This window comes from Zingiber officinale, chromosome 3A (assembly GCF_018446385.1).
Source record: "Zingiber officinale cultivar Zhangliang chromosome 3A, Zo_v1.1, whole genome shotgun sequence".
Taxonomy (NCBI): Eukaryota; Viridiplantae; Streptophyta; class Magnoliopsida; order Zingiberales; family Zingiberaceae; genus Zingiber; species Zingiber officinale.
Window position 1 is genome coordinate 38649447 of NC_055990.1, and position 26579 is coordinate 38676025.

A 26579-nucleotide genomic window follows, 5' to 3' on the forward strand; every position below is an offset into this window, starting at 1 on the left:
AGAAAGAGTTATTTAGTGAGGTTTTTATTTAATTTACAAGAATTAGTATATACAAGAATTTTATGATAAAAATAAAATTAAACAGATCTCGAATGATGTTATCATATTTTCAGATGCTAAAACATATTCACAAGATAATTTCTCATTGAAGGATAAGGATTTTGAGGGAGATTCTTTCAAATGATTACTTTATTTATAGAACCTTTGCCACCTAGGTACACATGTTTCTTGACACATCTATCCTTGACGCATATTTTGTCAGAGTTCGATAAGAAAATAAATAATGAAATTGAGACCATAAGTAAATGTTGGACGGATGTTATCGCGACAATAAAATAAAAATAAGTAGCTAAACGTACTTTATAGTTCTACATTTATGCTTAGCAAATGTTATAAATATTTATCTGCCATACTAGTAAGTAAAATCTAAGAAGAACGAAGTCAGCCCTTGAAGAATTCAGCCAACCCCATCAAAGTGTGCAGAATAATTAATAACAATTTGATCCATGACTTCCACCGATGGTTATAGATAGCATCATTAGGCACCAGAAGCCTCGTCCTCGTCTTCATCTTCATCGAGTATATACACCATGGCATGGCTTCTCGATGTAAAAACGCAAGCGAGACCCCTAGAAGCTGCAGTCACAGTTCAGACATCATGCATATGCCAACCAATTTAAAAGTTTTCTCCACAATTTCAATCGAAACATACAAAATTAAGGGCAAAGCTATTTTTATAACAAGATTCGAGACAAAAGCAACTCAACATTGCATTCACAGACATGCATGTTAATTTCATTTTTGACTAGCAGGAAAAAAAAAACCACTTGAACATATAAGGTGATGGAAGCGCGCTATTTTTTCCCTTCAAAGCACCTAGTGAATTTCTACTGAAACTGCACGTAAAATTTAAATAGGATCAAACTCAAATTCGGTACACACTTTTTATTATGAGCAACAAGGGGAATAACAAGGAACCAATATTGTGCTACCAACACTGTGACAGGTTACACGGGAGATGAGATGATTTTCATCTCATGAAGATAATTTGCCTTTGTTAGACAATCAAACATTGTCTTATACACTAACAGTTTCATAAAATTCAACTCCTAACTCACAAGATGATGTAATAAATTTAAATTTAAGTTACATAAGCCTTGAAATTTAGAACAAAAGCATCAAATCCTAAGAAACAGACTTCAGCCACGAACTCATTCAAAGAAAAAGGAAAACCACATCAACCATTGCTAAGTAGAAGTTGAAATGTAAGGTGAGGATCTTTACCACTAACAGCCAATGGGCGAGAAACAGGATCAGGGACATAGCGCACTTTTCCATTTTCCAGATGCATGTCTACAGCGGAAGCCTAGTGAATGGCAGAATGATCAGGAGTTACTAGAGATTCAAAAGCAACCACTTTGACTTCTATGAAAATAAAGGATATTTGCTATATGGGGCAATCAAAAATATGAACTACTAAAAATAAAATATTATGAGGGAAACATTTATTGTTAAAAAATATTATTAAATTATTACTAAAGACTATTATTTAATATAGTAGTGAGGAGACAATTATTACCATGCAACCACCTAGCATTCCCAAAATAGTCTTGAAAAAGTTTTAGATTGGTTACATATGCCTAGTTAGACTCTGGTTCACACTTGTCTGTACAACATTTAACAAGGCTTACCTTCAAACAGTGAATTGCCCAGATTTCAGGTACTTCTCTTGAAAGTGGCAGAAAGCAAAGATCATCAAGTTGCACCATCATAATCAATGATCTCATTGCACTATCAGATGTGGAGGTTGCCTCATTAAGTAAAAGAATAAGCTGGTTTTCCTATTTCATTCAAAGGGTAATAAAAGAAATACCAATTAAAGATACAAGAGAATGAACAAAAGAATGACAAAAGAAGAAAATGGTATAACCTTATAAAAAGAGAGATCCACGCAATGAAATGCTTCTGGTACACGTAAAAGAACAGCTTCAGGGCAATGTGTTTGCTTTTGAAGAGGATTTACAGCATTAGTGAAACCCCTCATGATGCCGATACAGTTTGTCAACTCAAGTGATTCATTAGGTACTTTAAAGCAAGTGTAGTCAATAAGATTATCCAAATTTGTGGACTCTGAACCATAGTTGCCCTACAATAACCGACAAATAATTGACAGATAAGGATAGAATTTTACTATTCAGGAAAGATTCAGAATGATAACAATGCTGAAATTGTGCTTCTTGGATCAAAAATATGAGATTATTCAAAATATTGACCATCACAACCAAAAGGATGTTGCATATGAACCTGACCTGAACTGTTCACAGAAATATATGTTGGAGAATATTAATTCCTCCATTGTGATTAGAATGTGGTTTTAATGTTTGACAACAAGATTAAATTAGTAGGTTCAAACTAATGGCTGCCTTGAAATTGCAGATCTAACATTTGTTGTAGCTCATTGGATAAATGCTAAGCTAGATAGAATGAACCCAATGGGCAATGGCCAAGTGTAAAGCATTTTGAAATTTTCACGTAGTGAAATTATCAAAGATTAACTTGAAGACCTGTATAATTATATTTTTGTATAAATAGATGAATAGGAGAGTTAAATTTACCTAAAGAGTTTGTGCTTTAATTTATTTAACTAGAATTCTAGTGAGGTATTTGAGCCAAATTCCTATTTTTCTCATTTTTAGTACCAAGAACTACCTAGTTTTAACTATGTTTGACTTACAAAGCTTTAGATCATTTTTTAAAACATGTACGAATAAAATATTAAATTTAAGGTACCCTAGATTTGTTTAGCAACTAGATGTCTTATTTGGTGTGTTTCAGGTTGTTTAAGTTGCCAATGGTTGTTGGATAGTCAACTAAGAATTGAAAGATAACATAAGTCACCAACTTTATATCAAATTTGGTTGAACATTTTTTGTTTGTCAGTTGACCAAACTAGGCACATTGGGAAACTTACAACAACAACAACAAAGCCTTAAGTCATTGGACTCTATCCCCTATTATATTATTATCTATACTTAAATAAATTTTATCTTATTTTATTGTTGTTAACCAAGTCTTTTTTGATCTTCCTCGTTTGTCATAGTTTCACATCGCCTAACCGGAACATTTATTGGTCGTCTAAGTACATGTCTGTATCATCTTAAACATGTCAAGTTTTCCCTCAATAGATACAACTTCGACTTTCTCTCTAATGCTCTCATTTATTATTTTGTTCATTCTCATATGTCCACACATCCACCTTAATATCCTCATCTCTGCAACTCTCATCTTCTGCGCATGTACTCGAATCATAGCCTAACATTTAACTTCATACAACATAGCAGATCTAACTGTAGAACTTTCCTTTAAATTTTAGAGATACTTTACGATCACATAAAATCTCTGACACTCTCCTCTATTTCAATCATCATGTCTGTATTCTATGTAAGACATATCTCTCAATCCCTCCATCGATTTACAAAAATGATCCTAAATATTTAAAACTCTCTCATCTCCTATCTAAACAATTATCTCACTAAATCTAATATTGTTAAACTTAAATTTTATATATTCTATCTTTATTCTGCTAAGTCTAAAACCTCTCCCTTCTAGTATTTCCCGCTAAGATTCTAGTTTAGCATTTACTCCACGTGTTTCATCTACCAAAATAATATTATCTGCAAATAACATGCACCACAGTACTGTATCTTGAATGTGTGCAGTGAGTTCGTCCATAATTAGTATAAAAAGATAAGAAATTAGAGCTAATCTTTGATGTAACCCTATCTTTATCGAAAATGCTTCAGTTACTCCACCTGAAGTCTTCAGGTCATTACATCCTCATACATATCCTTAATTAATTCAATATATGTTACGCTAACATTTCTCATTTCTAAAATTCACCATATAATTTCTTGACTCTATCATAAGCATTTCCTAAGTCAATGAATACTATGTGTAGATCTTGTTTGTGCTCTTGATATTTTTCAATTAGTTGTTTAAGAATATATATAGCTTCTATTATCAGACATGAACCCAAATTAATTTTTGACTACCATGGTCTCCTACCTTAATCTTTTTTCTATTATTCTTTCTCAAAGTTTCATGATATGACTCATTAGTTTAATACCCCTATAGTTTGCACAATTTTCGTACGTCTCTCTTGTTTCTTATATAAGAAAAATAGAGTATTTACCCTTTATTAATTAGATATTTTTTTAGTTTCAATAATATGTTAAATGATTTTGTAAGTCATTTAATACCATATTTCCCTAAGCACTTCCATACATCTATCGGAATAAACATCTGTGTATCTCATTTAAAGCTTATTCTATTTTTGATATTTGAATTCTACGATAAAAATTTAAATCTCTATACTCATTTGACCTACTTAAACTACCAAAGTTAAGTTGATCACATAAACCTTCATTAAAAGTTGATGAAAATATCTCTTCTACCACTCTTTTATTTCTCCATCATTTACTAGTATCCTATTACATTCATCTTTAATACATTTTATTTGGATAAGATCTCATCTTCCTCTCTCACTTTAGCTATTCTATAAGTGTTTATATCCAATTTTTGATATAATTGTTCAAAAGTTTCATGTTTTACTTCATGCACTACTTTCTTAGTCTCTTTCTTGGTTATTGCATTTTAAATTTTTCTCATTCTCACAAATATATAATTCCTTATAAAATGTTCATTTTTTCTTCACTTTCTCTTGTACTTTCTCATTCCACCACTAAGATTCCTTACTTGGTGGTGCATGTCTCTTTGACTCATCAAGTACACTCTTAGCTATTATTTTCAACTTTGATATCATGTCATATTAGAGTCGTCATATATTTTACTTAATACTTGCACTTCTACCTTCTCCTTAAATATATTTTATTTCTCATCTTTTAACTTCCACCACTTAATTTTAGGAATCGTATATATTTTCTTTCTATTGATACTATATTTGAGGCGTATATCCAATACTACTAACCTATGTTGGGTAATTAAGCTTTCTCCATGGAGGACCTTATAATTTTTACAAATCTTTCTATCCCTCTTCCTAAGTATAAGAAAGTCAATTTGTAATTTATTATTCTCACTTTGAATAGGACTAAGTGTTATTCTCTTTTCTTAAAAAACATATCAACTAATATAAGGTCATATGCTATCGCAAAATTCAATATAATTTTCCCTTCTTTATTTCTCATTCTAAACCCATAACTCCATGTACTCTCTCATATTTCTCATTTTTTACTCTGACATGTTCATTTAAATCATCTTCTATTAAAATCATTTCATTTGACGGAATATTTTATAATACTTCATCTAGGTCGTCTCAAAACCTTGATTTGGTAACTTCATCTAATCATACTTGCGATGCATATATGCTAATTACGTTATAGTTTCTTTCGCCCCTATTATCTTAAGGGCTATAATTCTTTCTCATTTTCTAACTACTCCTACAACTTCACCCTTTAACAAATTATTTACAACAATCCTTACTATATTTCTTGTTTTACTTTTCTTGTGTACCATATCTTAGAATTCGAATTCTTTATCATTTTTGTTTTCTCGTCTACCCATTTTATCTCTTGTATATATAAATATTAATTCTTCTCCTAATCATTGCATCTACTACCTCCATTGATTTACCAGTGAGGATTCTTATGTTCATATTCCAAATCTTAGACTATTAGTTTTCCTATAATATTTGTTCTTATCTAAACTATGATGTGAGAACTCTTGTCTATTTAACACTACACCTAAATTCTCATGATGTAGTGGTCCTTGCCAATAAATTACAATTGGACCCTACAACGCGAACTCTTATATATTTAGCACTACACTCGATTCTAGAGATGGAGCGATCCTTGCCGAGACTTTTGATCCTACAACGCGTTTTGGGGAACAACCTAGCATTAGCACAATAATTTAATGGATTCATTCATTGAACATTTGTCATAGTTTAATGCTGGCTAGCAACCTAAACTTAGATACTAAAAATTTGAGCGAGTCATGTTGTTTTGTGCGACCAAAGTTTACTTAGGAGAGTGGTTGACAAGCATTTTGTCATTTGACCAAAAAGAGACTTCTATTAGGCTTCAATATTGGAAATTGGTCGATTATAAATTTGGAGTAGGTTGACTAAAAGACATCCTTTAGATAACCAAGCTTTTCTTTGATAGACCAAAATTTAAATTTTGAATTGACAGTCATTTATGATCAACAACCAACGGACTTTAAATAGTCAACCAACACCACTTGACAAACTTTCATCAAACGGACAGTTTGATCAATCTGCCAACAAACTTTTGTTAGTTAGTCGATAGACCTTGGTCAGTCAACCAACAGATTTTGGCCAGTAGTAAACCAACAAATTTTGGTCAACCAACCAACAGATTTTTAGACAGCTTACCATGGGCCTTTGGTCAGCCGACCATGAGACTTTGGTCAGCCAACCAACAAACTTTGGTCATTCACTCATTTGACCAACACTGACTAGCAGGTATATGTTGAGACTAGATATTCAACCATTTTGATGTCTTTCCCATAACACCTACAAAACGTATGGAGATTCCATCTTTATAAACACAAACACATCATTGCATATTCAAAATTCACATTGTGGGAAATCTATAGTGATTCCTAAGACGAAGCTCTCATTTAATAAATATAATGTTATTCATATATTGATCCTTATTCTTTATGGTGAGATTTGATTCTTTGCGCATTTCTTTTTTCATTTTAAGAGAGTTATTATTCTTGCATGTGTTAGAAGATTTAGGCATCTGATTTAAAATCTTATCCTTGAAACTTGCAAACACTTAATTGGCTTGTGAGAAAAAGTAGTTTAGTTTATTTTATGTTGCATGCCAAAATAGCAGGGTCGCGGATGCAAAAACTTGGTGTTTTGACTCATTAAACCCTAATATTTTGACAACATTAATCCCACTGTGTTAGGGTTATAATTTACATTTTTGCTTCATCCTTTTCTTATCACTATTATATATTGTTCACACATATGCACATATTACTAACATTTGAATTGACTACTGTACTTGGAAGAAAAATAAGTCACTGTCCATTCACCACCCTCTTAAGTGGTGCCATTTGGTCTTTCAATATCAGCTACTCAACTGGTAAGAGTGCTTATAAATTGCATCTCACCGCCACTGCACTTTAAATTTGTCCTTCTCCTCTGATTCTTCACCTAAATAAATGATTACTGACCATTGACATCACAAAGCAAAATGAGAATCTTCAAATGGTTCTGTTGGTCTCCCACACGCAATCAGTTAGGTAATTGGATACTTGCACTGGTATATGCATGTGACATGTATGAGCAGTTGGGTGTCCCTTTTCTATTGACAACAAATAATCATTTGAAAAAAAAAACAAAGGTTGTTGCTAAGAAGGATATAGCAAAAGTGCCCAATAATACATGACATGATATTCTATCATATTCATCCTGATATTTATCATCATCATGTCAGTTTAGTAAGAGCTTGAACAAGAATGAGAGAAATTTATCACAGGCAAACAGCACTGAGAAAGTTAAAACAAGAATGGTTTGAAAAAATTAATATGAAATATAAGTTGAGAAGTTTTTTTTTTGTTGCGTGTAATTCCTCAAACAAGTACTCAAAATAAACCAAATTTTTTAAACTTAATGGATTCTTAAAAAAAAGTTGCAAAAGTACCTTGTAGTAGACTATTGATGTAGGGGCAGCTGGTGATGAAAATTGAGTTGAGTATCTGAATTCATATAGTGGCATCAGACCTTCACAGTGTATCTTTTGTGAAACAGTCGTAAACTGATGAAGGAAAGCCTCCTTGAAGCTAAAAACCATTAAAAAAAATGTTATCAGCAAAATTTCCAAAAGCATATAGAGGAGGTATGCATTCAACATACTGCATAGTGCATATTAACATACTCATACAGAGATATATCCAGTCTTAAAAATATTTATGTTAATAACAATGGCTAACATATGTAAAATAAAATATATTAGTTGAGATCTTAGATATCTTTTTATTTTATTGAAATAGATACAGTCCATGTATTTAAGACTAGGTATGCCTTGAACATCGTTATGTCTAATTGTCACAATCCGAGGCTCCATTCCTATATAAGGGACACACTCTTTGATCATCATAATATCCATAGTTGCATCATAACTATAAAATAGTAACACCGACCAAATACACAAAATTTCAATTATAAAAACAGCTATAAACTTTCTTAAACAAGTTAAAATATGTTGACACAAAGATCCACTGTTGCATCATAACTATAAAATAGCAACATTAATCGAATACACAAAACTTTAATAATAAAAAAGTGCTAGAAACTTTATTAAACAAGTTAAAATATGTTGACACAAATGTCTTATGTTGACATAAGGAAAAATGTACAAGTGAAATAATATGTGCAACAAGAAAAATAAGAGGACACTAAAACTCGACTCCAGCATAATCATCAGGCATGTCTGAGCAGGAATTCATCAGAAACAGAAAATCAAGCTCGAAAGATCACCTCAAGTCTACAAATCAAGAGGTTAAAGGAAAGTGACCCCAATTTGAGACAGTGACAAGGTCAACAACAAAAATTGGTAGCAACAGCGAAAGTTAGTAGTAGCGATGAAGTCGGCGGTGGCAACAACAATGAAAGTCAGTGGTGATATTAAATCGTCCACATCTACAACAACAGAAGTCAACAGGACAGGAGTCAAGGGTGATAGCAGGAGTCCATGGCCAAGGAGAGAGAAGCAGTTCAGGGTAAGATTAGACAGAATAGAAATCTACAAAAAATCAGCACCAACAGCGAAAGTTAGTAGTAGCGATGGAAGTCAGCGGCAGTGACAACAATGAAAGTGAGATTAAATCGCCGGCATCTACGACAACAGAAGTCAGCAGGAAGGGAGTCGAGGGTAACAACAGGAGTCCATGGCCAAGGAGAGAGAAGCAGTCGGGGAAAGATTAGACAGAATAGAAATCTTTCCTTGAGCTAATTATAATTAGGATTTTTACAAATAAAAAACATCACTCATCAAATATTGTAAGTTGGTCCTTAAATTTTAAAAGAAATGCTTTAAATAATATTTTATCAAATACCCCTGAAGAAATCAAGCATGCTCAACTTGATAGACAGCCATAAATCAAATAGCATTAAGACGCCTGGTAATTCTTCAATAAAGGTATAGGGAACGCTAATTTTCTTAGTCACAAATGCATCACAGATGATGAAGTGGCAATCAAGTTTCGCATGAATCACAGATGATGAAGTGGCAATCATGTTTCCCATGCATCACAGATGATGAAGTGGCAACCATGTTTGGTGTATTCAGAATATTGGATTATTTGCATTTTAGATGCTAATGTGATTGTCACAATGCATATTCATAGGTATGTATAACCAATATTGTTAAAACCAAGAACCTTAACAGAAAAAATTTAAAAACCTATCCAGATAATCACAGAAGGTGCATGTCATTGTGCATCAATACTTTGATTTTTGTTTTCCTACATTGCAAGATTGCATCCAATATAGCATATAATATAGAATTCTAAGATGGGATACATCCAATATAGCTTATCAGTGTTTTTCAATGACACTTCTTGGGCTGCCTAAACTGACTGACAACATTTACTGCAAAGCATTTAAATCTATATAGCTTGATAACTATAAAATAAATGAATTTTTCCATCAGTCCTCAATAAGTAGAACAATCTTCAAAGACAACGTCTTTTATCCATAGGTCATAATTTTGTGTATTTGGAATTTTTGTAAGTTGACAGTCTAGCATATGACTTCTTGCAAAAGATATATTGTGTATTTTCTTTGAAATGAAAATCTTCCTTAAGAATTATAAGAAACCTCAACTCCAAAAAAGAAGCATGGCAAGGTATGGAAACATCTCAAGCCAAGCCCTACTGTTGAAATCTCTAATTTGATGTGCTGTGTATAACAGTCAAGTTATATGCAATGAAAAAGTTATGAAGCATACCAAGAGTCCTAAACATATCAAATCTTAAAACCTGCAATTGCTGTGATTAACAAAGTGCACTTTTCTGGATCTAAACCAAGTGTATTGAATACATTCAACAACGTAAATGTTATTAAGTATACCAAGATCCTAAACAAATTGAATCTTAAAACCTGCAATGTTGTGACTAACAAAATGCACTTTTCTGAATTCTAAACCATGTAATAAACATATTCAAGTGCAGATAGTACCATTGCTCCATCTGATTAAATTCATTTAATAAGTTTCTTTCCAAGTACTTAGTATCCGCATATCCTCCAAATATCACCAACTCCTCAAGTCGCTCCATAATTTCCCTGCATCAACAAACAGCAAAACTTAAAACAAATTTCCGAAAATAAAGAAAAATATCTCAAGGAAATGATAGGGCAGTCATATTGGAGTCATCACTTCAATAAGCATGAGCAGACCGATTGTCTTATCCAACTAGATAAATGATGACTGAAATGACTGGCTAAAAAAATCACAGGAACATCTGCAAACGGTAACTTACCCATCAACATCAATTGTTTTAGTGGCATCCATCAACTCCCCAACTGGATCATGATTGAGCACAAATTTCAAGAACACCACAATGAGTTCGCTATGAACATGATCATAAATTATCAGTACCAATAAAATCTAAGGTGTTAGTATGAAAATGTCAGAAGGAAAATGGTGGATATCAAACCTGTTTGCTGACTGTACTTGATCAATTGGCTCGGACATTAATATTTTAATAGACCTCAAAACCCAATTGAAAAAATTTTGTAACTGAAATAAAGGAGATAACAAGAATAACTATAGAATAAACTTAGAACTCAAAACAACCATATATGTTATAAAATTAATAATAAATATCTTAAGAACTCATCCAGCCATGAGGTAAAAAATATGATAGAAAACATCTAAACGCAATAATTGTTTTTGTTAAACAAAAAGGGAACCTATATTTAATATAGTATGTGAATTCATTTGATAAGCACATTTTAGAACACATTCATTCTACAAAGATGAGGAATGATAACATGGAAAACACTTGATTAGTACATCCCACAGTCGTATCCTCTCAGAGCTTAAATGTGTAGAAAACATAAGGATATAATATCTAGGCATACCTAGTAAACCAGAAGTTATCTATTCCAATCTACTCTAAGTGGCAGCCCATAGTTTAGACTGCATATAGGACACTGTAACCAAGGCAACTTCAAAAGACTTTTAGTATTTTCCTTTACCATTAGTAGGATTCTCATCTAGAATAATCTATCCATATATCATTGCCCATTACCAGAAATTTCTGCCTCCATCAAAGTGGATTTGTGATGCAGGAGCATCCAACAGCACAACCAATTTATGTCCTCCGATACGACTATGTTCCCTTTCAAGCTATGACGAGAAGAAAATGAAGCTACTAACCTCCCTTTTGGGTCTTGAAGGACGATCGAGGCTACTTACAAGGAAGATGATTAGCTCGTGGCCTCCTGACATGATTGCACTCTATCTGGAGTCCAAACGAGACGGAATCGGCTAACTGGGTCTTCAAAACTCTAGATTTGGTCTTGTAACTTTTTTTTATTCATTTTAAATTTTTAGGATTAATTTTCTTTTCTAAAAGTTTGTTTAGATTTTATCTCTTTTTTGTTAGGATGAGTTTTCTTTTACTTTTTCTTTTTTCTATTGTGACTAGAGTCAGGGCTCTTATACAAAAGTGTTGAGTTTGGTTTTGAATTGAATAAAAAAATTATTTCCGTTTAAACCTAGAGACGGCACTTCTTTGTTTACTAATTATCTTTCTATATCTTTCTCTGCAAACCTCAAATTCGAACGTCGCACTCGGAGTTTCTTCCCCTGCATCAATTTGGCCACAAGGATAAAAATGGAATACAATTTCCAAAGCAAGGAACTTCTATATGGAAAGAATTATTGTTTGAATTGTGCAGACGACAAAATTCAAGATTTCACCTCTTCTAATGCTTGAAATTGCTTTTTGTGGGTTTCATTTCAAAGCCCATAATAAATTATGGAAAGTAATGAAAATGGAAATTGGAAAATTTGCAATCAAATGGGTAGCAGAGTCTTATAAAATTTCAGCACGGCCAAATCTATTCTACAAATCCTAGTTCCAACAAGAATAAGAGCAATCTATTTTGTCCTCAAGTAAAGTTAGAAGTCTTGCAAGGAAATGCTAAATTAAATTAAAATATATGCATACCGAATATCCAACTTAACACAATGTACATATTGCGAGAAGGGAGAGTAAACTTCTTACTAAATTTTAATATCAGTTGCTGCCTAACAGTAACCTGATGGCTAAAGACCTATGGTCGAGTTGAAAGTTTTATAAGAGCTTAAAAGTTTTTCATAACAAAGAATCTATGTAGATAGACACATTGCAGCAAGTGAGAAAAAAAGATCAAAGAAATTAGTTATAAGAAAAGATCCAAATAGAACATATTAAGGTAGATAATACAAACATGTATATAAGCTAAATAAACAAGTGCGACAAATCATGCATGGCCCAAAACAAAACATAAATACATAGTAAAGCACAAATAAAGAGAAACTAGGTATGCACTCAGAAAACATCATCAAGCCGGGAAATAATAGCATACCAGATGTAATACAATCACAAGAATCCTCGAAAACCTTTCAACTTGCACAAGCAACATGCCAGCCTTCTCTGTTGCATTATCAATAAGCTTCTCATCCAGTCCAATAACACGATACCGTGCACGCCATCGAGAAAGGCCTCGCAATTCTGCAATTCGAAATCCAATGATCTCTACAGCAGGCTGCCAATTAGTGCAGGAAGATTCTTGAAATAGGTGGTTTCATCAAAATAATATGTTTCCTACCTAGAGGAGGAACAAAACACAGAACAACAATTTTGACTTGCACAATGAAGTTTTCAAAATATAACAAATTAACAATGGCAATGAAAGTAAAAGCAAATCACTTATATTTAAAAGTATTAATTTATAATTATTTTCTTAATGGTATGACTTTTCTCTGTGATAATCTGGATGATTTCCATTTTTTACCTTGTGGTATGGTAAATCAAAATTCAGCATGTAATATATCCAAAATAAATATGATTTATACTTTTAAAAAATTGACTATTTTTCTTTTGAAATTGTATGAGAAAATATTTTTTATTCAAGTGACATATTATGCATTCATACTAATATTTAACTATAAACAAAAGGGTAATTGTGCACGAAGCTCCTGCCAATGCGGGGTCTCGAAAACGATTTATTGTACACCTTCTCTCTGCCCTTTGCTCTTGCTGTCTACTCTCTCTCCACAGCCTTACTTCAGTTGGAGCAATCAATCAAATTGGCTAGATCCTTTTCAAAACAATCATACCTCCAGTCAAGGTAGACTTACCTGGATGCTCCATATTCACCTCATTTTTACCTATTCTGAAAGATTTCTGGTTTCTCATCACCTAAAATCCAATTTATCAAATTGACAGCCTTACCCACCCCAAATCAGAATTGATTGTACTTTGAAATTATGTTATAATCTATAATACGAAGTTTAGGAAGTTTTACACTTCATTAACTAGATCCAAATCAATAGATTGACAGCTTATTGCAGGTATCACAAAATGTATCCACCCTGTATCCTAATTCAGTTTCATTTGGACTTGTCTCTGCTCTCAATTTCAATGGGTAACTTGTGAATTTAATAGAAATATACAATGATGCAAGTGGCAATAAATATAGTACCTGAAGATGTTCATGAATAACAGAATGCAACTCTTTTCCAGCACAATCAACAGCCTTAGAAACACGCTTCAGACCCTATGCAAAAGAATAGAATAGTTGTTTTCAGTTGTTAATACTCAACTTCTAAAAATAAATCAAATACTGCGGTACCGCTTCACCAAGTGTATTGGCTAGAAATTGATGAAGTGGTGGACTTGTCCTCGCCCCAAATAACACACTTAGAAACTCATCTTGTGGAGTGGAAAACAAACCTAGAGAAAAATTGTAAGAGCTATAAACAAAATCCATACAAAAAATCAGATACATATATCAGTTAATCATTGAAAAACAATTCTCTCATATCAGGTACCAATAGCTACCATGATCTACAATCAAAGATGATAGAGGATCAAATTTCTCATGGAATGAATGCATGGCTTCAGACCAATGCTTGGACATAACTGACAAGGAAGCACGGACAACCTCAACCAAATCTTCAATACTTGAAGCTTGTTGGGCAACCTGATGAAGTTCATTTTTTCTGCACCAGAATAAATCACTTTAAGTCTTGAAAATTTAGAAAAGCAAGTACACTTCTCATAATTGTTGGGCAAAAGAAAACCTACAAACTATTGCAATGTCCCTAAGACATGGACCAAGGATTAAGGGATGACCATCTTCAAGACTTCAATTAATCAGAAATATGAGGTGCTTGATTCATAATTTCAAAAAATAAAGAGAAAAATAATAAAATTTAAACATAAGGATTATGGTGGCCACAGAAGAATGATAGCTAAACTATGTTAAATACCACACACCTGTCAAGAAATATAGATGTTTTAAGAACAAAACAGTGCAACCCTACTGAAGAAACCCTGTTGACTGATGAACTCTGCAGCTCAAAATGTTCAACTCTCTGTATAGACTTGGATTTTGATTCAACAAAGTCTTCAACAAGCTCTCCAAAGCATAGAACAATTAGCTGAGATAAATTTTTTGACAATGCCAACTGACAAGAACATCCAAAGATAAATTGAGCCAGTTATAGAAACCCATATGGTTAAAAGATAACAACTAGAAAACACATGATATAACAAACAAACGCTAAATTTTCTCTGAAAATGAAATTCAAACAACCATCCTCATTAAATTCAACATCTGAATGCAGAAGCTTTTCTCAGTTGAAATAGTATATTACCAAGCAACAGAACAGCTAGATTACCTTCTGTATGGAAGCATTTAAAATCTGCAAGGTAGCAATCCTGTTTGGAAGTGTTGCTCGGATAGGAAGCTGATGAATGTTCTGCTTTTAAATGCAATCAATCAGGAAGCAACTAAGATTCCACTTAGATTATATATAGAAAGAGTAACAACTGCATAGAATAGACCTAATGAACAGTTAATTGCCTATCTCTAAAGACAAGTTGCACAAATTAACTTTAAAACTAAATAATAGTTATAAAAAACATTTGCTGTTTCCGAGCTGCCACCAAATGTTATTTAAAAAATATGAAACTAAATTGATAGCTACAAAACATATTTAACCGAACTGTTCCAGAAGAGCACATCTTGGCCTTCATATAATAGAAACAGTAAAAAAACATCCAAGTGATTTGGATAAATTAAGGATTTAGAATAATAAAACCATAGAAATTTAGGTTGAAATACAACTGAATCAAATGATTGAGGAATAAACATATTAATCAAAAAAGACACCATAAAGACGTTCTATGAAGAAAATTAGTAATCACCCCCCTTTGGTGGAAATTAAAAGAAATTTTAGATGGGAGAAAATCAATGTAAAAGCAGCTCACAAACCAATTTGAGTTCCTTGAAAAATTAGTAAAAGAAAACAAAAGGGAAGAAATTGTAGATTCAACTCTCACAAAAAAACATGGTTGTGCTTCAAAAGTCCAAATCGTTGTTGTTTATTTAGTGCATTACCTAAACAGCATGCTAAACAAACTGTTCTATCTTCTAAGCCAGAATGCTAGGTGGAAGCAGGCCAGGAAGTGAGAAGCTTCAGAAGGAAGGTAAATTGTGATTATTTTTGATCAAATAAACTTTCTTTTTGGCAGTTCCAAGAAACAAGGACAAAGGGGCAGCTCAGTGCACTCTAGTGCAGTCCAATTTTCAAAACACTGAGGGCAAGGTGAAGCGTAGGGATGAACCCAGTGCAGCAACAACTATGAGGGACAGAGTAGTAACTCTGACGAGCTGCAAGTTGTGATCAAGTGGTATATGTAATCCAACATGAGAATTTGGCAATCTCCATGATAGGTAAGATTTCAAAATTAATACATTTATATTGTTAAATATCAAACTTTCATCTAATTTTTCCACATCCTAAAGTTAATTTTTTCTAAAATTTTTAGATGACAAATTAAGTCAAACCAAACCGTTAAATAATTTGGGGTGGCGATTTGAAATCCAATTGGGTTTGGATGGAACCCATCGGATAGGCATGATGATTAGAGATTCAACTTAGGGATGAATTGGAAAAAATTTTGAGGAGTTGAAGATTAGAAATTCCTTCTCCTCTTCTCTCTCCCACTCATGTGTTTCTCCCTGTGCATCCCGAGCTAAAAGCCATCTCCTCTCTTCTCTTCCACGCATCCCTCTACTCACCCAACACCACATGCCCCTTTCCTCCTCTTCTTCCTTGTGTGATGCTAGACACCACACCAACCAGCTGTCGTTCTCCATTGGTTGTTTTTCCTCTTCCATCGGCTCCTCTCTCCCTCTTGTCGCCTCTCTTTTCTTCCTCTCTTATTTTGCTCAAATGCCGCCACGGCTATCATTTGTCACTGCAACCACTTCTCCTCCACCCACACACATTGGCACTAATTGTCGGCAGCCCTCCCTCTTCCCCTCATAATTTCTCTTCTCCCTCTTTTCTATTTTCTTCCGGCATGTGCACAAGAGCAAGTGTTGTCATTCATCTGAGCATTGGTCATCACCGAAGCAAAGAGAGGCCATTGTTGGACATCTCTGTGCCCATAGCCACTAGTTGATTGGCTGCCCTTCATTGAGTTGAGAGGACCATCCTTCCTCTCTTTTTCTTTTTCTCTTTATCTCCTCCCTTTCTCGACACCCACAGTCATCATTTGGCCGCTTTTAGTTGAGCCAAGAGGAACCACCAGCCCTCTCATTTTTCTAAGCTTCCCGTGTCTTTGAACTAGGTTATTGCCCACATGCCGACCAAATTAAAGGTAAGAATTCAATCAGTAATTGTATAGTTGATATCAGGGAATGTTTGGATATTTCGAACTAATCACACTATGTTATTTAGGTTCAACTGTTTCGTATCAACGAAACCCCTACCTTGTATGTTGGTGCATTTGGTTAGGATGGGAAATGGAATAATTATTAGATATTAGTAGGTGTCTAGTTTTGTATTTGGAATTATATCGAGGAAGCGAGATCAAGATTGAATCTATTCATATTGAATTTTAGTTAATTTCTAAATTTTTATATGATTATTAGAGATTTATTTTGGACCCCATCTAGTGGGATAAGGTTTGGTTATTGTTGTTGTAATTATTTGAGATTTATTTTGAGTTTTCTGAGTTATTTTCATATTCTATTCATGGATACTCACTCAAGTGGAGCATGTTGATTCTCAGATAGTCACTCGGATCTTTTATTGCACATTGATATGTATAAAATATATCCTTTGACTCATTATAGAGCTCTTTGTGCATGAATACATATAAAAATGGATTATATATATGTTTCTATAACTATTTTTGAAAAAGGAATTAAATGATATTTAAAATAGCAAAATGAATTTTTAAAATAATTAAACTATTGAGGGCTTAAATAATTGACACTTTTGAATGTTATACACATGTAGGTGTTTTTACAGGGATTAACATGGGAAGAGATTGTTTTCAAAAAATAAAAGTTGATACTATAATTATTTTTCAATTGATATTGTCATTAAAGAGTTTTACCTTCCATACTATTTGTTGACTTATTTGGCGATAATTATATTTTTACATTGTATTGTCTTGCTTGTAGATCATATGCTAATACACAATTAAATTAGCATAAGTTATATTAAAAAGTTGATTTAGATTAGTCATTTAGAGTAATCAATAAGCAACCCTATAGTAGAATAATTATGATGTAAAGATTTAAAGTGAAACAATGATGATTTTAAATGGAGAAAAGAAATATTAAAAAGTGAAAACTCTGACTCTAGTATTATACTCAAGTAGTTGACCATCTATATGAGATTGTGGTAGCGAGTGGTCGCCCCGACCATTATTTATTTGTGCAAAAGCGATATATTGTTGTATAGCACCAATGAGAACTTTAACTCGTACGTCAAGTAATGCTATTATGCTCTAAAGATATTAGATTCAGTGATTTCTTAATGGATTTACTGGTAATGATTAAAAGATGATAATTAAAAATTACCTTAACTTGTGACAAAAGACAATGATAATTAAGAGTAACAATTGTGACTATATATGTATTAAAGAACTCAAATGAGAACTTGAGTTGTAATATAAATTGTATTTGTCTTATTTTCTTGGTCTCTTAATCAAGATTTAATTCAAGCACATCTTTCCTATTTACTCATTTAGCAAATTTGTGTTCACAGTTTGTTTTTTCTTTGCCTCCAGCTTTGCAGGCAAAGGTGATTCGAGTGTTATAGTTGGTTTTAGTTAATACTTAGATTTGCTCAAAGATTTATTTTGAATTTACTGTTATTTGTTGTACCCTTTTGTCTTATTTATACAACTTTTTTGATAATGTATAGTTTTCTTTTATCTTCTATAAAAAAATAAATAAATATATATATATAGTTTGTTGGGAATAAAAACTTCTTGTTTATTTGAGCTAGTGGTTGTTTCTAGGTCTCTTGGTTTTTCTATTATCACATTGTAAAGTATCTCGTATGGGAAACTACAACCTTGAGGCATGACAAATGTCCAATGTACCTCTAATTTGTCAATTCTCATATGATTTTTAATAGAAATGATTTGTTGTATTTTATGACAAATTTCTATAGGATTTATGAGTGTAGATTTTTTTGGAAAAAATTTTATCACTCATAGTCAATCCCTGATTCAACTCAACTAATACGGACAGTCATTGGCAGATTTTGGCAACTCATGACAAAGTGATTATTATGTAATTCCTTGAATCTAAAAAATTATAAAATGATTACAAAAGATCAGGAAACAAGGTCACCTAAAAGCAAATGCTACGGGTCTTCACAAGCATTCGAGGCTATCAATGTCAAATCAAACAAGCATGGACTAGAAGAATGACTCACAATTTTTCCAATTGGAAATATTCCAAAGATACTGAAGCAAATGGAGCCATCTTTATCACCACTAGACAACACATTAAAATGTTGACCTGGAGAAGTAGAAAATTCATGAAAAGTATCTTCATAGTCGTCCATGAGACCAGCATCTCCAGCACCCAAACCAGGCATACGAGGAATTCTAGGAGCAGGAGGGAAGAAACGACTTGTGCGGTCTTCATAAACAAAAGCATTGTCAACATCTTCCTGTGGACAAGTATAGTGTAACCACTGATTCAAACTAGAGAATCTCCACTATAGTGGAATCATCAAACATGTTCACATAAAATTTCATTGCAAATCATTAAGTAACACACTTTTCCATGGAATTTCAAATAAAAAAAAATATTGAGAAAGGAATGATCCGAAAGTGAGAAAATGGGACATGAGAATCTAGAAACATGCAATAAAAGCCTATGACTAATTCGTTTAATTTGCATTCCTATCAAGTAGACAATGGCTTAGTTTTTTTTAGTACGGGAAAGCAGAGAGCAAAGGAAAGCGAATGAAAAGAGGGGAATGGGAAAGGAACTCTACCTTGTTTGGATGTTATCATTAGGGAGACAAAAGTAAAGAAACTATTGAAGATCAAAATAGTCTTGTCCTCAACCTCTACAGGAAGATAGAAAAAGTAATGTAATAAATAAAGGAATAATAAAACTAGGGTTTCCTTCATTTCTCTACTTGAAAAGAGAAGAAGGGCAGCCCGGTGCATGAAGCTCCTGCCATGCAGGGTCCCGAGGAAGGATCTATTGTACGCAGTCTTACCCTGCTTTTTGCAAAAGGCTATTTCCAGTTCCGATTCAAACCCGTGAAGAGAAAAGAGAAAATGACACGAATAACTAGCCTTGGATTTTGTCACTCCAAAAACATGTAGGGGTAAACTAATCCTTTTACCACTTTCATTCCTCCCCTCTTCCATCCACATTTGGGTGGAATTAAGTGTGGAAAAAAGAGCTCCAAAATGCACCCCCTCCCTCGCTTTTCTTCTGCTCAAGTAAACAAAGGAATCTGTCTTCCCTTTCTTTTCCTTCTATTTTGCCTTCCTCTCAAGTAGACACGCCTTAAAAGACTCCCAAACAAGGGATAAGCCACCTTTATCCACTCCCTCCCTTCTCCCTTTTCTTCCTAATCCCTCCAAACGAACACTCAACCCACTTCAACACAAATCATCACATGGCAAGACAATCAGATAAATTTTACTCTTTAATCTCCTTGCACCATTAACTATAATAAACTATTTCAAATTAAGAAATTCAACACACTTCAACAACAGTGAAAAAAATTTGATTATTAACTAAAATTAGAATATAAAAAAAAGGTTTATCTTAATACTAATCTATCTATATATAAAATTAATAAATTCATATTAGTAATCTGTTTATAATTTATTTAATTAATATATAATTATCTTTTTAGAAACTGTCAACTAACAGATAAGTAATCTGTTTGATATTATGTTAATAAAAAAACTAATTTCCCACCCCATCACAAGGCTGCAATTCCACGACCACTTCCCACCCTACAAATGGTTCCACATGGCTTCTCACCCATGGGGCACCAGCCAACTAGCTCCCCTCACTTTCCCCAAAGGGACACCAGCCAAATGCTTCACTTACTTTTACCAATATGAAGAAGCCTCCTATCAACACAACGTCCACTGTTTGGCTCTCCTCTCTTTCCCTTACGACACTAGATGTCATGGCTCTTACTATCTCCTTGCAAGCCTCCTTTGCCGCCCTTTCCAGAGCCAAAGTTCTTGTCTTTGTCAAAGCAAGATGAGGCAATGCCAGTGCCACCCAACACTAATGTGACCTTGATATCCAGCTAGAGGGAGTGAATAACCGATCACCCACTTCTTCCCTTCCTACGTTGTTAACGCAACGGAATACCGAAACAAACAAAGGAAAACTAAAACCTAGAGGCAATAAACAAAACAATCAAACCTCTAACCAAGGTTCTAAAATTCGCTAGGCGCTAATCGGGTGTTAGACCAGCGCCTAACACCTAGGCCGCTTAAGTGGGGATTAGGCGCCGCTAGGCGGATTCCTCGGATTAATAAGATTTATTAGAATTTTTAATTTTAAATATAAAATATCAAAATATAAATTAATTAATAATAGTTATTAGAATTTTTAAATTTTAAATATAATATTATTAGAATATAAATAAATTAATAAAATTTATTAGAATTTTTTAAAAATTTTAAATATAAAATTATGAATATAAATATGATTTATATGGATTAATAAGATTTATTAGATTTTTTTAATTTATACCTAAAATATTATAAATTAATTAATAATAGTTAATCCTAATTTTTAAATTTTAAATATAATATTATTAGAGTATAAATAATTAATAAAATTTATAAAAGATTTAAATTTTAAATATATTTTTTATTTAGTTTATTGGGATAATTTAATTAGAAGTATAAAAGCCTATTGAAATTATCCTATTTAAGTGAGGAATTGTTTAATTAAATAAATAATTAAAAAATTTTAAAAAAAAAAGTAAAAAGAAAAATCACGAACGCTGAACGACGCGCGGGACGCGTCCGCTACCGCCGGACCTGTCGCCAGAAGCTTCCACCGGCACCGGAAGCTTCGCTGGAGGCTTTCGGCAGCACCAGAAGCTTCAGCGTCGCGCCCTATACCTGCGCTGGACGCGACCCTGGCGCCGCTAGCGCCGCCAGAAGCCTCAAGCGAAGCTTCCAGCGACAAGTCTGGTTGCGACAGACGCGTTCGGGAACGCGTCCGGCAGTGGCGGACGCGTCCCTTGTTCCGTGATGCGGCGCCCAGCGACAACCATTGGCGCCCAGCACCGCCCAGTGCCGCCTAGGTTGGCCGCCCAGCACTGGTGCAGTTGCCAGTGGCTGAGCGCCTAGGTGGCCGCCTAGGGCACTTTTTAGAACACTGCCTCTAACACGTTGATTTACATGGTTCAGAGATTAGGACTCCTACTCCGTCCATAAGATGGACGATCCCTTAATCCGTGGATTAATCCCCGACAAACTCCGGCTAGCTCAATCCTCTTTGTCGGTGGAGAAACTTCACCACAACTCAATCAAGATCTCTTGGATTACCTCTGAGCTTGGGAGACTCTATTAGAGGTTAACCACCTATAATTTCGTCACCCAAGTCAGCCACCCCGAACTCTATTAAATAGAGTTTGGGAGGAAAACACCAAAGTTATTTTTCCATTACCAGTCGACTGGTCACACCACCAATTGACTGGTCCTCTGTAGAATTCAATTGTTACATGTCAACCGCTCGATACCAGTCGACTGGTCCACTTTAATTGAGAGAACAAAAACATTATGTTCTCTCCCCAGTCGACTGGTACATACACCCGTTGACGGTAAACCCTAAACCTAAGGTTTACCCGAGTACATTCTCTCAGCACTCGTCCTCCCCCGCACAACCTTAACCTAGTCTTCTACCTCCTCCATCAGCCTTGCATCCCTCAGATTCTTCTTCATCCTTCACGCTTTGCCTTCAAGAGCTTCCTTCGGCCTTGTCTTTGTTGTCAGGTCTTTCATTGCCAAGAACCCCTTACTCCGGGACTTCAATCTTGCCAAGTCATACTTGAATTTATGTTGCCAAGACTACATACTTGGACTTACACCGTCAAGACTCCACTTGGACTTTCACCATTGCCAAGATCACACTTGGACTCTCTTTGTTGTACCTACATCCAGCACGCTGACAAGCGCATATCAAATACAACAATAATCCTGACTTAAACCTTTGCCCAACCATCAAAACCTATGTCACACTGATTGCTCCAACAAACACCGTATGATTTCAATTGATGCAATCAAGTCCGTGCCAACATTGTGCCAGTGAAATGGTAAATTTCACTCATGTCAACTGCCAGATTTAAATCATTGACTTGAATATCTTCCCTTGAATCTCTAATAATGATAGGTATAGGTGGTATGTCCTTGATCTCACCCCTCTAAATAAATCAAGGACCTCAGACTTAAGGTAGCCCAATCACTCCCTGTAATGCAAGGAATTATTAAGAAGTGACCCTACTAAAATTAGACTGGTCGAGAATATAAGTTGATGAATAGATAAAGAAAAACCACCTACAAGAATGGTTAATACACCAAACATTTGAGTTTGGTTCTCTTAGGTCAACCTAGTGTTTTAGAAATGGATGGTTCCGGACCAAATTCTAAGTTAAAAGGGGTCTTACCTACTCCCCTTTCTCTCCTCAATTCGACCACCAATCCCTAAAAGACCAGTAGACCACAACCAAGCCTCTCTATTATCTCTCCCTCGCTTATAAAAAAGCCTCCTTCAATGATGAAGTGCTGATGCAATTAGTAAAGACTATAATTTTGGAAGTTTCTAAGTGCATTTTAAGTTACTTGAGAAATAATCACAGATGCATGGCATAAAAACAAGATGAGAACTATTTGGCACACATGCATAAGTAGTAACAAGGTGCGGCAAATAAAAACGGAGAACATACCATTGCAGCGTGTGAATCTTCCTCCCAGTTCAAATAGATGACAGCTACAGAATGCGATTTAATGCTCCTTAATAACTTTCCATTCTAAAGATTGGTGACAAATGGGCTTTAGTTTGTTAAAATTAGCATCTAATATAACATAATACAAGAGCAACATTCAAAAAAACAAATATTTTATCCACCACAATTTTGACCTTAACTATCCTAATACCAAGTACAATGCCTTGGTGACACTCTGGATAAAAGGAAGCACTAACAATTAGAAGCTAGAATGATAAGGATATGTTTAATTAATAATTAATCAAATTTAAAAGGAGGAATCAATCAAAAAAATAAGCATTTGAATCTCACAGATGGGAATGGAATTGCATCGAACAAAGAAATTAGTCACAGACTCATAATTGTCATAAAAAACAAGCTTAAAATGTGAAAATTTTAATAATTGAAAGTAAATTTGTTTATATTAAGTATTCCAATTAACCTACCTCAACATCATGCAATAGAATGGAACCATCTTCAATACCAAGAGCAATCACTTTCCCATCAGGACGCCAACAAAGAGATGTAATGCATTTGCCTGAAAAGAAATGTGTGTTACTTAGATCTGTAAAGCATAAGACATCTAAATACTGATATTTGTTGGCTTATGGTAAGATTATGTTGCACGCAGATCCAGTACCTGAGCAGGCCCACCAGGCCACACTCCAAAGCATGGCCTACATGTGTGTGATCTAGAAGACCCAACACATAGGGGAGATGGCCCCCTAAAACCCAAAGTTTAGGTGATTTGACCTGTGTTTTGGCTTCTCTTTGATTTTTGAACAACTGCAGCACTTTTTTGCCTTGGATGTGTGCTACAGATGAGGCCATGCCTTGGGTGTGTGCAAACATGAATTTATAATTTATTCACATCAAGAACTTTTTAGTGTTAAATGAGTGTGTGAGGTGAAATTTTGTTTGTTTTCTCAATTGAAGTTGAGGAAGAAGTCTAGATAGGATTGAGAGAATTATCCACGCATGGTTTCAGCAGCTTGTCCAAGAGTATTTATATCTTTTGCTCCCATACCATGATATTCTAGAATCTTTTTGTGGTCTTTCCTTAGGCAGAACAATGTTAAATTGTTCAAGTTTTTGTTTCAAGTCCAGTCCTTGTTCTTGTTATATTCAGATCTTTTCCAAAGCCTCTACCAGTTGAAGGAAATGGAAACCACCTTAGAATCAAACCAAATCTACATTGTCTAGAACTTGCTGGTATAGTTTGGTTTATACATATATATATATAGGATATTGATACCCTGCACACCCACCGTGGGCGACCACAGTGGCACCGGGCGACCACTGTGGGCGCCACCATGGTCGCCCACGGTGGGTGTGCAGGGTAAATCCCCTGTGTGTGTGTGTGTGTACACATACACACACAGGGGATTTACCCTGGATTTAATGATATGTGCAGGCATCAGATATAAAAGTAAACTGCAATTGATAATTTCATCTACTTTTAAAAACTAATAAAGCAAAAAAAAACTATCTTTGAACTAGGGTTTGTCTTTCGCCATTCTTTCCAGACGAAAAGAAAGACAAGCTGAAAGAATGGCTAAGCTCTATAATTTTTTAACTGCTTCAAAGTAAACCATGAACCAAGAGAAACTGGAAAGATAAAAAAAAAAAAGACTGAGGAAACAAATATCGATAGGATGTATTCACCTGGTGAGATCATCCAAAGCCTCTGCCAGTTGAAGCGATGCAAGACCACCTTAGAATCGTCGGTGACCATAGCAAGCAGGTCCTTCTCCGGGTTCCACTCCGCGATCTTAATCTGCACCACGAAATCTGCATTGCAACTCAAGCAAGCACGCAAAAACGGGGAGGGGGCCTAGGGTTTCGAGGGAGGGAAGGATCGACCGACCTGGAAGGGGAGGGGCTTGTCGAGTTGAAGCTGGAAGGGGATCGGTCTCCCAGAGGCGGCGTCGGTGGACTCCATCTCGACCTCTTCCTCCTCCACCTCTGCCGCCATAGTCTACAGTTGGAGACGCGAACGAGGTCGAAGATGGTGGAGCGCGGGAATAGAAAGGGCTTGACCGCTTGAGACTTGGAGGGCCGATTGGGCCAGAAGAAAACCCTCATTTTAGGTTGGGGTGCATAAAATGATGTGCTTGTAGAATTAGAAGTCCAGCCCATTCTATCATTTTTTGTTTTTCCGTCTGTAACCAGGTATTGAGTGCTTACTAGCTAACTAATAATGGATGATCCAGCCATTTTACCCATCAAGTAATGGTAATTTTTAGTTATTTAGCAGTTAATTATAGGTTGATGATGTGATTTATCTCTTTTTAGATAACCTGATAACAGACTATAAAAACGTGTTAAGTGAATGCAATCAGCTTTTGTTATAAAAGGAAGTGTGACGATCCCTAACACAACGATCCAATATAACTAATAATTCAATCACAATAAATGTGCTCTAAGTGAAAATTAAATTTTAGTTGTTTGAGAATGTATCTAGTTTTTACCACTTCATCAAATCCGAGTTAGTCCAATCTATCCTATGGTAATAAAAGGTGAATATGTTTATCCTTAACGTTCACGTCAATTCGTCCCAGAACCAACACAGAGGAGGTAAATCACAAGCGACTACTAGTCTTTAGAATAATGACTAGCACATAAAGAAGATATTTATCTCGATTTTATCGAGATTCGAATCTCATAACTCATGATGACAACACTTCATATGCTAGTCACTAGATCATCTCGAGAGGACTAGTCCAATCTCCCTTATGTTATTAGATTATGTAGCAATGAATTTTAATAATATTTCAATTCATACACTTTAAATATCTATTAGCTGAATCCATTCGGAAATATATTTGGATCTCATCCGATTATATATTTTGTGTAAAATATGCAAATCGACCTTGAATCTGATTTTTAATATAATTAAATACTTAGACTCAAGTTGAATGTTAATATATATATATATATACACAGAGATAATTCACATTATCATCCTTAGTTAGTAGGTCCTGTATTTTTAGTTTTATAGTT

At 34.5% G+C, this 26579-nt stretch overlaps 1 protein-coding gene across 1 annotated transcript; it reads right to left on the bottom strand.

The window, feature by feature from the left end:
* Positions 1–306: 306 nt before the first annotated feature.
* LOC122051753 (anaphase-promoting complex subunit 4-like) lies at positions 307–25604 on the bottom strand. The gene is made up of 19 exons (XM_042613013.1): positions 25444–25604; positions 25242–25353; positions 24023–24114; positions 23538–23621; positions 19023–19262; positions 14955–15035; positions 14551–14741; positions 14113–14273; positions 13904–14004; positions 13754–13828; positions 12635–12814; positions 10714–10796; positions 10537–10626; positions 10235–10339; positions 7698–7836; positions 1931–2146; positions 1692–1841; positions 1285–1366; positions 307–636 (listed from the first exon to the last, which is right to left on the bottom strand). Exons 1-19 carry the CDS (start codon positions 25549–25551, stop codon positions 539–541), a joined length of 2388 nt encoding a protein of 795 aa, XP_042468947.1. The 5' UTR covers positions 25552–25604; the 3' UTR covers positions 307–538.
* Positions 25605–26579: the final 975 nt, after the last annotated feature.